Source organism: Hypanus sabinus, chromosome 6, assembly GCF_030144855.1.
Source record: "Hypanus sabinus isolate sHypSab1 chromosome 6, sHypSab1.hap1, whole genome shotgun sequence".
Taxonomy (NCBI): Eukaryota; Metazoa; Chordata; class Chondrichthyes; order Myliobatiformes; family Dasyatidae; genus Hypanus; species Hypanus sabinus.
In genome coordinates this window covers 62780640-62794127 of record NC_082711.1, presented here as the reverse complement: position 1 = coordinate 62794127, position 13488 = coordinate 62780640, and the positions used below count along the sequence as shown (strand labels likewise).

The 13488-nt window shown below is 39.6% G+C and overlaps 1 protein-coding gene across 4 annotated transcripts in view; it reads right to left on the bottom strand.

Moving 5' to 3' along the window:
* Positions 1-13488, bottom strand: part of akap9 (A kinase (PRKA) anchor protein 9) — a 208072-nt gene that overhangs the window by 69981 nt on the left and 124603 nt on the right. For 3 of the 4 annotated variants that reach the window (XM_059972268.1, XM_059972271.1, XM_059972270.1), the window contains 3 exons: positions 5963-6175; positions 3459-3494; positions 2222-2454 (listed from right to left, as the gene is read on the bottom strand). In XM_059972268.1, the coding sequence (XP_059828251.1) occupies positions 2222-2454; positions 3459-3494; positions 5963-6175 (482 nt within the window). The remainder of the gene's footprint in view (positions 1-2221; positions 2455-3458; positions 3495-5962; positions 6176-13488) is intronic. The other variant, XM_059972269.1, reaches the window with a different exon arrangement.

Here is a 13488-nt window from a genome sequence, read left to right as displayed (position 1 = left end):
GTAATTAATGCAGAAAGCCATGTAAATGCAAAGGGTTCACAAACTTTTTCTTGCAACTGTATATAAAATTAAATAAATGTAACCATTTCATTATAAGAAGGAGGAATATATTAAGCAGGAAACTACAGGGCAGTTAACATTTGTCAAAAAATTATAAACCATCATTAAAGAAATTACAGCAAGGAAATTAGAAAAATTCATAGTAATCAGGCAAAATCAGTATCAATTTCTCGAAAGAATATTATGTTTAACAAGTGTCAAGTCATAATAAAATAGTACTACTTAGTGTGGATGAAGGGATATCGGTGAATGTACTAAACCTCGAGTTCCAGAAATTATTTGCTATGTAGCAGCAAAGGCCTTGCAGAATGCTGGAGGTGACTCATTAATGAAGATGTAAAGCAGGAAACAATTGTTATAAATGGGGCAAAAACAAACTGCTCACTGCTACATGCAAAATCTGTGGGAGGAAAGAAATTACTGATGTTTGAGGTCAAGTCTTGAATCTTCTCATTATAAATGGGTCTTTGTCTGGTTGGATAGAGTGAAGATATGCAAAAGAGATCAACGGCAATTTTGCAATTTTATTTAAGTGGCTTAGGTGACGGCACAAAAGGCATAATTGATAAATTTGCCAACTACACCTCAATGGTAGAAAAGAGGACATAAAAATACAGCAGAAGCAGGAAAATGTGGAACTACCCAAGCATCTTGGGAGATTGGTTAGAAGAGTGTGGTTTGGTTAGAGGAAAAGAGACATCACATTATATAAATGGTAAGATTTTCATGTTCTTGTGCATGATTTTATAAGTAATCAGAAGGGGTAGAAAATCAGGATCTTTGTCCTATGGTGGGAAAGTCTAAAACTAAAGGCCATAGGTTTAAAGTGAGAGGAAAGAAATTTAAAGGAGATCTGTAGTGCAAGTCCTTCCACACAGGTTACATGGAATGAGCTGACAGAGGAAGTGGTAGATGCAGGTATAGATACAGTAATTAAAAAGCATTGGGATAGGTACTTGGATAGAAAAGACAGAGATGTGTTAGAGTGACTTTTGGGCTTCGGTCATTTACATTGAGCAAATGGCTTTGGCTACCAGTCTTCTGTTCCTTGATAATGTATTGTGGATTCATTTTGGCACTATGCATTCATAAAAGCTGTGGATCCCAATCCAGATGCTGGTGACGTCTGTGGGATGGATGTGAATCAGAAGGCGTGAAGTTTGTATGTAGTTTCAAAAGAAAGCATCCTCTATACTTTGTAAATATAGAATTGTCCTTTGTGTTTAGCACATAAATATCAAGCCCCATGTTGATATTTCAGACCTTTCCACCGAAAGCCTCTCCATATGATGCCTGCTGTACCTTGTTTTGTCGAATAAAGAAACTGTTTTGTTATCTACCAGTAATTCTCTCCAATGATTTCATTCATGCAACAACAATATGGACCTAAAATGAACCAATAATATTAAGAAAAGTTTGGATAGACTGAGCATGTATCCACTGGGGTTCCAAGGAGTGAAGGAAGACTTGATGGACATTAAATATCCAATGGGTATTAAATATCCCTCTGGAGAAGATGCTTCTTCCTGTAGTTGAATCTAAAATTAGGCAGACGCAAGGATAAAAACTAAAATTAAGATATGGATTTTTCTTCTCTCATGATGGTTGTGAATCTTTAGAATTCTCTTCATCAAAGGGTGGTGAAAGTAGCATATCAGAGTCATAGCCACACAGCATGGAAACCTGCTGTTCAGCCCACCATGTCTAGTCTGACCAATGGGCACCCATCCTATTTATCCCATCTAGACATATCTTGACTTCTGTCAGCAACGTTGCTTTCACCATGCTCACTGGCAGAGTATTCCAGGTGTTTCTTCGGTTAGATCCTGAGGAATAGAGCCTCAAATTCCCGTTTTAAATATCCTAAAGGCAGAGGTTGAAAAATACTTGATAAACAAAGAGTGGTTGATTAGAACGAGGCTGCTCTGACACCCAATTTATATCTGCCTATTTAAACCAATCTGATCCTTAGAAACATTTATATTTTTCAGCAGATTCACAGGTGGAGGACAGAGTGCCTTTATTTCCTATGTCATTCTGCAGACAGACACCTTGATACATTTTTTAGTGAAGAACATAGTTTAGCCTACAAACATTCTCACACAAACTTCACTGTCTCAAAACATTGAATTATAAACACAAAAAGCAAAAGCATACATACATCCAAGAATTTTCTGTTTTTCTCCAGCTGTTTTTCCAGAGCCAAAATCTGTTGCTGTAGATCCAAAATCTCAGCATTCTTTTCCTGCTCCATCTCCACTGTCATGTTCACTTGTTCCTCTAATTCACTCTCGAGCATCTTCACCTGTTTAGTGAGGTCACTCTGTTCTTTCTCTGCCTGACGTTGCACGTCCCGTTTTTCTTTCATTAGCTTTTCTGTTTCCTCCAGAAATTCTGCTTGTGAAGTAAAGCACGTTAGTTGGTGGGTTTGTAATAGCTGGGTAAGCCCTATAAGCAGCTCCAAGATTCTTGTCTCTCTAAAGGAGTCTCCAAAAGCCTTGATAAACCTTCCCCATCACCTACCTCCATAGCAAACATGAAGAACCACAACCACGAGAAGCCGATTATGTAATCAATTGTCAAATAGTGCAGAAATTTTGAAAAGGCAGGATCACATTAGTTATGCTCAATTTATACAATGCAGCTGATATGAATCCAATGCCAACCATCATCTTTTTAAAAAATGTTTAAACTGGTTAATTTGGTTCATCACTGAATCTTTACTTTTGCATTTTATCAGTTCTAAAAAAGATCATGCAGAGAGTGGCACTTAAGCTATTGTTTTGTTCGCCACTTTGAGAAATGTTGCAGTTTGTTTTATAACTTTACCATATCAAAATGATGATACTAAGAACTGAAATTGATACAGATGAGCACAACATGAATTTGGTTTTTAAGTTATAGTAACATTTTAAAAAAGTCACAGAATTTCATTCTCAGTGATCTGTGCAAGGCTCACTTAGAGCAAAACCTTTGCTTTTTCCCTACTTCCGAAATTAAGTGCCGCTGTAGTCAAAGAGTCTAAGTTTCTTATGTTGAAATCAAAATCCAACTCGAGCACGTTCATTCAGCAAAAGTTATCACAGACAATTTGTTTTTTTTTTGTCTGTATTAAATACTTCAAATGTTTTTTTTTAAAAAGATGAGTTGTTTTTCTTAGGGATTCACTTTGCAACAAATAGTTAATAGGACATCATGCTTATTTTAATCACTTAAAGTATGCTTCAACAAATCAAAACTTGCTGTAATTAATGTGTTATTTGATTTGGAAGTTGTTATAGATTAATAGCGCAAAAAACCAAGCAACCAGCCAAAAAAAAAAACTGAAATTAGTATAACTCAATTTTCCAAATGTGCACGATCCGATTGCAGACTGGCCATGCAGTATACAAACACACCTGCTTCTGGTGCTGCATCTGCAGCTTCAACCTGGCCTAGGAGAACAAAAAAGCACAGTAATTCAGATGCTACAAAGCTTTTGACTTAAATATGGTGAGTTCATGGAAAGTATAGCAAAGAGTTTTGTAAAATGAATTTAGTAGTTGTGTAGTTACACATGCAATGTCAAACATGGATATTAAAATGGCTGAATTAGATAGCGTTAAAATGAAATTTAATTTTATAGAATTGACTTGAATGCCCTCCAACAAATGAAGTCCTAATCTAATTAACCTTTCTCTATAACTCAATGTAACATCCTAACTCCTATACTCAGTAACCTGATTCATGATGGTCACTGTACCAAGAGCTCCCTTTATGACCCTATCTATCTGACTTAAAGTTGCCACACTCCAGGAATTAGGGAGCTGTATTCCCGGGTGCTCTTGTTCTGCTGTACACCTCATTGCGCTGCCACCCACTTTGCAAATTGTACCTAGGTTTGCACTCCCAAAGTACAACATCTCACATCTATCTGCATTAAATTCCATCTGCCATTTTACAGCCTATTTACCCAGCTGGTCTAGATCATGCCGGAACCTTTGATAACCTCACTGTCCGTCCACTACACCCACAAACTTGGTGTCATCCAAAAAAGTTGTTGATCCAGCTTACCTCGTAATTATCTAAATCATTAATATGCTTCAGGGTGGTGCCTGCTGATGAGAAGACTGGCATAGGAGTAGCAATACTATTTATTTAATTGTGGTCACTGAGGAACACATGTTTGATATAAGTACATCATTTTAAATGCTTAATTGCTTCATTTTTATTTTTCCAATCAAGATCAGGAGAGAATCATTCCATTCTCTCAGTAAGCTGTCAAGGCAAAGCCACTGCACAGAGTTGACTACATCCTGTGGGATGCACAAGTGTGAATGGCCAGTTCACTCAGTCCTTTACATCCAGATAACTGCAGGGTATTGCAGGTGGCTCATCCAGCAAGATCTACAAGCCCATTATATTTCAGATTCCTTCTCCACTTACTTTGCACTAAAGTTCTAATATTCTAGGTGGCTAAATGTCATGACATACAGTAAGTAGTTTAGCACAAGGTTTAATATGCTCATAACCATTCATTATATTAACTCCTGGGCTGCTTCAAATTTCATTAATTAAATCCACCGGCCTCCACCCATCAACTGAAGTTGTTTGCCAACTTTAAAACGCTGCATTCTGTTTTAAGTCCCATAGTAATTTGATGGTTCTGAGTAATCCAGGCTAGAAAAGTGATTGCTTTTCTAACATCCATAATTCAAGAATACATAATAAAGCTTATAAGTGGCTTAACTAAATTCAATTTTTAAAGAAACAAAGATTACTAATGCTTACATTTCATACCTTGGAATGGTTTTCATCAAAAGTTTCTAAGGCTAATCGAGTTGTAAAGGATTAGGAAACAGTATTTGCAACAGCATATCAAATCGCCCAAAATAAGAGTAAAATATTTTCTGCCAAAGCATCCATCATGTAATGGATGTACATAATGATCTAACTTCCTCTTACGTAACACATGCATTACATCTAGATTTCTGCAAATAATCTGCCTGTATTAGTTTTAAGAATCATATGCTCTTGCCATCAACGGCATTTCCTCCAACATATATATTCACATAGGACATCTGGTCTATTGAAAGTCAGAAACTGCCAAGGAGCTTCTAACACCCAACATTCCCTCCAATTCTTTTTCTGAACAGCTGCACGGACCAACCACTGCTCCAAGCAGGAAACTTTTTTATATGGTCCAAAACTGCGCTGCACTCTAAAGGTATCTTTTGAAATATGTATTTAATGAATATTTAGAATCAAACTTGAAAAATTACATACATTTGACTTTATCTATTAACTGAAGGGTGTAATGAAATACAGTACTACAAAGAAAATCTTTCATATTGCATACATTTTTTTCGAGCTGCATCCAATTCCAGCTGCATGTCAACAAAGGTTATGTGTGTGGTAGTATTTCAGTTACTACGTGGTCGCACATCCATGCAGCTTAGAGGGAACAATGTATGTGACGGAAAATAGTTCTTTAAACTTGTGGAAGTGGGACGAGCCAGGCATTGCAATGAACTAGATTATGCTTCAAAGTGAGATGCAGACTTGCTGCCACGGGGAAACACAAAGACTCACTGGCTATTAACATACTTCCAGAAAACTTCAGTGCACATGACAATCTTTTTTGTGTGGGAACTGCAAAATATGCTCTATTAGCAGTGAAATGAAGAGTTGGATCAGTCTTTAGATAGCATTTTGGAGGAAATTAATAAACCTAAGCTCTCATGCTGAAGATACCAGAGTATATACTGATTCCACAATTTCATTCTATTAACAACCTGAATGTTCTCCAGCAAATCACAAACTAAAAATGAATGGCTTCTGACTATCAATGACCCAAGCTCCGTATTTCTGCTCAAGAAGTAAAACAGTAAACAGCCAAGACATTAAACTGGATAATACATACGGAGCTCAACAGATCCTGCATTTTCTTTCATTGCAACTTGTTGCCTTGAAATCAATTCTCTTTCATGCTGAAGTTGTTGTCGCTCCTCTTCCAGTTCTTGTAGGCGGCTACTAGTGTGCTGGAGCTCCTGGGTAATCTGATGCTGACTCTCAGCTTTCTCTTGTATCTGTCTTTCCAAACTAGCCTTTTCTTCTGTGTAACCATCAATGATGCCTGAATGAGATTTTTTTATTAAAAACACAAATAAATATTCCCAATTAAGTGATAATAAAACAACAAAAACATACATAATGTAATTAAAAATGCATCTAGGCATTAGAAGCACTTCAGCAACAAAAAATATCGCAGAACTCCCTGAAGATTGATTTACAGGTTAAGCACTCTAAAATTGGTTTTAAAGCCCAACAGCAGTCCAATGAGATCATCTCTCTGTTTCCATTAACAATGCTACATGAAATCCAAGCTCCTCAATTTGAGCCCAAATGGGAGTTGGGTAAAGCAGTGTCAAAGTACAACATCGGCACACAACCAGACAAATTATCACCGTAAAAGTAAACCTCATAAGTTAAACCTCTTGTTTACTTTCTTGTTTTAGTTCAACAGTTTCTGGAAACAGCCTCTTCGGCCCAAGTCAATCACACTAAACAAGGTGTCTTCCTGATCTAGTCCCATTTGGCCCACACCTCTCTGAACTTTTCTTATCAATGTACATACCCAAACATGTAATTGTGCACAACTACCAGTTCCTCTGGCAGCACATTCTATATATCCATCACAACCTGTGTAAAAGAATTTGTCTCCTAGGCATTCTGTAAATCTTTCCCCGCTCACCTAATAATTATTCCCTCTAGCTTTAGACTGCCTTACCCTGGGAAGTTGACTGCGGCCATTCACCTTAGCTAGGGCCACAATCTAATAAACTTCAATAAATCACCCCTCAGCCTCCACTCCAGCAAAAATAGTATAGGCCAGTCCACTCTTTCCTCAGAACTCAAACCCTTCAGTTCTGGCGATATCTCTGTAAACCGTTTCTGTACCATCTCAGGTTTAATGACGTCCTACCTATACCATGGTGACCAGTACAGCATGATACTCTAAGTCAGGGGTTCCCAACATTGTTTATGCCATGGATCCCTACCATTAACCAAGAGGTCCAAGGAGCCCAGGCTGGTAACACCTGCTCTGTGCAGTTGTAACATGACAATGCACTCTCATACTCAATGTTCAACTGATGAAAGCAAGCATGGCATACACCTTCATCACCACCCTGTCTACCCATGTAGCCAGTTTGAAGGCACTATGTACCTGTTAATGATGCTGAAAAGGGTGAAGGGTGCTGCCATGCACTGTTTATGTCCTGCTCTAGTTTAATTTCCCAAACTGCACATTTTCACATTTGTCCAAGTTAAATTCCACATGCCGTTCCTTCCCCATGGCATACACAGATGGGAAAACCTCTTTTGACAGATTTGTTGGACGCATCAACAAGTTAATATTTTTGTCAGTTATGTGCCGCAGAAATATAGACCAAAACTTCTGGAGAACTCTCCTCTATCAGGTTCTTGGATCATGTTTTTAACATGGTGCATTTTTCAGTGTTGAGCTGCTTACACATACTTCAGATTCAATGCATATACATTGTCAACTATGCAATTAGATACTCAAGCCAACATAATTCCAGGACACAAGTAGAAAAAAAACAGTATAATTTAATCTCTGTTTAAAACATCAGAAGATGATTCTACAAAATACTTACCCTTTAATGTTTTGATTTTTAAATAAAGAGAAGTCAAATTTCATCATTATTTAAGAACAATTATCAGATTACATTCTTTGCAGATTAAACCTTTGTCTCATTTTACTAAAACTGCTCAAAAAGTTTTTATAGATTAAAGGTAATATGTGCTATTTTAAATTGATTCAAATTATGATTAGGTTTATTTCAAAATTGAAGATGAGATAATATTTCTCATCTGATTAAATCCATATTCTTCCTGAAGGAACACATTAATACTGAAACCAGTAAACAGATTCTTTGATCATTCTAAACTTTGACAATTAGAAAACTGAGGGGATAAGGTTACTCCAATTTATAAAAAATGCCAGTGAATGAAACTTTAGTGTACAATTTTCATTAAAACTTTAAAGCATAGCTAAAAAGTAATGCTATTGAATAATAGGATAAAAGAGTTGACCTTGGATTACTTTGTGCTTCTGTACAATGATCAGTTTTAAAAAAAAATTAAGTTATATTGTAAACGAGGAACAATGACCCAAACAATGACCTGCATATTTTTAACAATAACCTGCTGAGGTGATGCATTCCTTTAGGAGTGGCTTGGATGTTCCATTGTGCTCAAAAGTCAAAGTGAAGGAAGTGAGTTTGGGAAACAATTGCAGCAGGATTTCCAAAAGAAAATTTGAAGAGTGGTTTGTGATAATACCGTAGGATTAAGCAAACTGATGGTTGAGGTTAGAGGTGGATTAATGGGGTTAAAAAAGACTTAAGATGAAAGATGGATGAGTTGGATATTTTGGTCATGAATTGATTAGCCATTTAACTAACAGTCAGACTCAGAATCAGGTTTATTATCACCGGCATGTGCCGTGTAATTTGCTAACTTAGTTGCAGCAGTTCAATGCAATATATAATATAGAATAATAATAATAATAATAAAGTAAATCTTATTCAGTATACTTTATACAGTATATGTATATTGAATCGATTAAAAATGGTGCAAAAAACAGAAATACTGTATATTAAAAAAAGTGAGGTAGTGTCCAAGGGTTCAATGTTCATTTAGGAATTGGATGGCAGAGGGGAAGAAGCTGTTCTTGAATCACTGAGTGTGTGTCTTCAGGCTTCTGAACCTCCTACCTGATGGAAACAGTGAGAAAAGGTCCTTAATAATGGATGCCGCCTTTCCAAGACACCGCTCCCTAAAGATGTCCTGGGTACTTTGTAGACTAGTACCCAAGATGAAGCTGGCTAGATTTACAACCTTCTGCAGCTTCTTTTGGTCCTGTGCAGTAGCCCCTTCCCCCAGACCAGACAGTGATGCAGCCTGTCAGAATGTTCTCCACGGTACATCGATAGAAGTTTTCAAGTGCAGTTGTTGACATACCAAATGTCTTCAAACTCCTAATAAAGTATAGCCGCTGTCTTGCCTTCTTTATGACTGCATTAGTATGTTGTGACCAGGTTAGATCCTCAGAGATCTTGACACCCAGGAACTTGAAGCTGCTCACCCTCTCTACTTCTGATCCCTCTATGAGGATCGGTATGTGTTCCTTCATCTTACCCTTCCTGAAGTCCACAATCAGTTCTTTCATCTTGCTGACGTTGAGTGCCAGGATGTTGCTGCAGCACCATTCCACTAGTTGACATATCTCACTCCTATATGCCCTCTTGTCACCACCTGAAATTCTACCAACAATGGTTGAATCGTCAGCAAATCTATAGATGGTATTTGAGTTATGCCTAGCCACACAGTCATAGGTATATAGAGAGTAGAGCAGTGGGCTAAGCACATGGCCCTGAGGTGCAGCAGTGTTGATCATCAGCGAGGAGGATATGCTTGTCACCAGTCCACAGAGATAGCAGTTTTCCGGTTAGGAAGTCAAGAATCCAATTGCAGAGGGAGGTACAGAGGCCCAGGTTCTGCAACTTCTCAATCAGGATTGTGGAAATGATGGTATTAAATGCTGAGTTATAGCTAATGAACAGCATCCGGACGTAGGTGTTTGGGTTGTCCAGGTGGTCTAAAACCGCGTGGAGAGCCACTGAGATTGCATCTGCCTTTGACCTATTGTGGTCATAGGCAAATTGCAATGGGTCCAGGTCCTTGCTGAGGCAGGAGTTCAGTCTTGTCATGACCAACCTCTCAAAGCATTTCATCACTGTAGATGTGAGCGCTACCAGGCGATAGTCATTAAGGCAGCTCATGTTTTTCTTCTTAGGCACTGGTATAATTGCTGCCTTTTTGAAGCAAGTGGAAACTTCAGCCCATAGCAGTGAGAGGTTGAAAATGTCCTTGAATACTCCCACCAGTTGGTTGGCACAGGTTTTCAGAGCCTTACCAGGTACTTCATTGGGACCTCCTGCCTTGCGAAGGTTCACTCTCTTTAAGGACAGCCTAACTTTGGTCTCTGAGACACAGGGTCATCAGGGATCTTCACAGCAGTAGTTGTATTCTCCATTTCAAAGCATACATAGAAGGCATTGAGTTCATCTGGTAGTGAAGTATCGCTGCCATTCATGCAATTAGGGTTCGCTTTGTAGGAAGTAAGGTCTTGCAAGCCCTGCCAGAGCTGTCGTACATCTGATATCGCCTTCAATTTCATTCGAAATTGTCTCCTCGCCCTTGAAATAGTACTCTGCAGATCAGACCTGGTTTTCTGGTACAGGTTTGGGTCGTCAAGACTTGAATGCCACCAGTCTAGCCTTCAGCAGATGACGTACCTCCTGGTTCATTCATGGCATTTGGTTTGGGAATGTGCAGTAAGTCTTTGTAGGCACACACTCATCCACACAGGTTTTAATGAAGTCAGTAACAACTGCAGCATACTCATCGAGGTTCGAAGATGAATCCCTAAGTACAGTCCAGTCCACCGATTCAAAGCAGTCCTGTAGGTGCTCTTGTGCTTCCCTTGTCCGTACCTTCTTGGTCCTCGCTACTGGTGTTGCAGTCTTCAGTCTCTGCCTATACTCAGGGAGTAGAAGTACAGCCAGGTGATCAGACTTCCCAAAGTGAGAGCGTGGAATAGCACAGTACACATTCTTGATGGTGGTGTGTTGTTTCCTCTAGTATTTGAAGTGATCTGTTGATCTGTGATTTTTTTCAGATTGGCCAAAACCAAACCATACCTCAACTCTGATTCAGACTTGCCCCAGTATTCTTGTGGGCCTCATATACGTAACAGAATTTTAACAATTATGTGAAACAAGCAACATATGTAATTTGCTACTAACTATTGTTGCAAATGTTCTGTGTACTCGATTTGATGCTCTCCGTGCACAAATCAGTCTGTACTTGCGTCTACACCGCTTCCCTTCCCACCAGTCAGGGCCCCTAACACTCCTTCCAGGTGAGGTAACATTTCACCTGTGAGTCTGCCAAGGTTATCTCCTTTATCTGGTGCTTCTGGTGTACCCCCCTCCACATCAGTGAGACCCGAAGCAGTTGAGGGAACCACTTTGTCTAGCACTTCTGCTCTATCTGCCACAAAAGGCAGGGTCTCCCAGTAGCTGCCTACTTCAATTCCACTTTCCATTCCCCTTTCCATTCCCATCCTGACGTCTGTCTAAGCCATTGTCTCCTTTACTGCCACATTGTGACCATACCTAGATTGTAAGAGAAACACCTGATATTCCAAACAACAGAAAATCTACAGATGTGGAAATCCAAACAACACACACAAAACACTGGAGGCCAGGCATCATCCATGAAAAAGAGTAAACAGTCGATGTTTTGGGCTGAGGCCCTTCATCAGAACTGATATTCCATCTCGGTAGTTTGAAGGCATGAAGGCATGAAGAGCGATTTTTCCAACTTCAACAAATATTCTCCCCTCCCACCTTTTTTTTATTCTTATTCTTCATTCTGGTCCCCCCTCACTCCTTTTCTTCTCCTCATCTACCCATCACCTCCTTTTATTTCCCTCATCCTTCCTTTTCTTCCATGGTCTACTATCCTCTTCTATTAGATTCTACCTTTTTCAGCCCTAGACCCTTCTATCTATCACCACCCAGCTTCATGCTTCATTGCCCCCTCCACCACCTCTCCCCTTAGTCTAACATCACCCACCAGCCTGTACTCCTTCCCCACCCCTCAACCTTATTCTGGCTTCTGCCCCCTCCAGTCCTGATGAAGGGCCTCGGTCCAAAGCATCTACTGTTTATTACCATCCACAGATGCTACATGACTTGCTGAGTTCCTCCAACATTTTGTTGCTGTTAATTGTGGACCGGTGAGCCTAACATCAGTAGTGGGGAAGATACTGGAGAAAAATCTGAGGAAGGGGATTAATTGTCATTGGAAATGTGGGAACTAATCAGAAACAACCAACGTGGATTTGTCAAGGACAGCTCCTACTGAACTCTTCAAAGAGGTATCAGAGTATAACAATGAAAGCAAGGCAGTAGACACATGGACTTTAGAAGACACTTGACAAGGTTCCACATGGGAAACAGTTTCAAATGGTTAGTGCCCATGGGATCCAGGCCAAACTGACATATCTCATCCAAATCTGGTTTAGTCATTACAGAGAGTAATAATACAGGATAGTTTTTGCAATTGAATGACTATGGTGAACGGTAGGCCATAAAGATTGGTCTCTTGAGGTTTGTAATTAAAGGACATGGGAACCAAGATCAGTCAGATGTAGATGGCATGAATACTGGCCGTGAGATTCTGATATTTTAGTGAATGGTCTAATAGATAGCAGATGGAATTTAACCCAAACAAATGTGATGCGATGCATCTTGTGAAGACTAATGAGGCTAGGCCATACACCATTAATCTTTTAGTGCAGAGGTTCCCAACCTTTTTCATGCCACGGGCCCCTATCATTAACCACACGGTCTGTGGACCCAAGGCTGAGAAGCCATGTTTTGGGGGATTTTAAGGAATAGGGGAACCTCATAGAACATCCATAGATCCTTGAAGGTGTCAGCACAGGTAGGAAGGCACATCAGATACTGGCCTTCATTAGTCAGGGCAATACTGAAGTTGGGAGCTCATGCTACAACCGATGAAGGCAAGGCAGTACTGCAAGTAATTAGCAAGGCCTTTACAAGATCCTGCACAGGAGGTTGGTCAAGAAGGATTAGCCAGTTGGTATTCAAGATAAGGTAGTAAATTGAATTATACATTGGCTTCGTGAAGAAAGCCAGAGATTGGTAGTAGGTGGTTGCCTCTGACTGGAGGCCTGTGACTAGTGATGTGCCGCAGGATCGGTGCAGAGTCTGTCGTTATTTTTCATCTGAGTTGATAATGTAATAAACTGCGTAAATCAGCAAATTTGCAGATGACACTAAAACCGGGGGTATAGTGGACAGTGAGGAAGACTATCAAAGCATGCAGCGGGATCTAGATCAGCTGTAAAAATGGCAGATAGAATTTAATACAGACAAGTATGAGGTGTTGCACGTTGGGAGGACAAAACTTTAGCAGGACTTACACAGTGAGTGGTAGGGCACTGAAGACTGTGGTAGAACAGAGGGATCTCGGGAATACAGATTCATAATTCCTTGAAAGTAGCATCAAAGGTAAGGAAAGCTTTTGGCACACTGGCCAAAAGCCAGTTTTGAGTACAGAAGTTGGAATGTTACATTGAAGTTGGAGAGGTTTCAATTCGGAGCATTGTATGCAGCTTTGGTCACCTGTCTACAGGAAAGGTATCAGTAGGATTGAAAGTGCAGAGAAAACCTACAAGGACATTGCCAGGATGTGAGGACCTGGGTCATAGCGAAAGGCTGAATAGGTTAGGACTTTATTCCCTAGAGCATCAGAGAATGAGGGGAG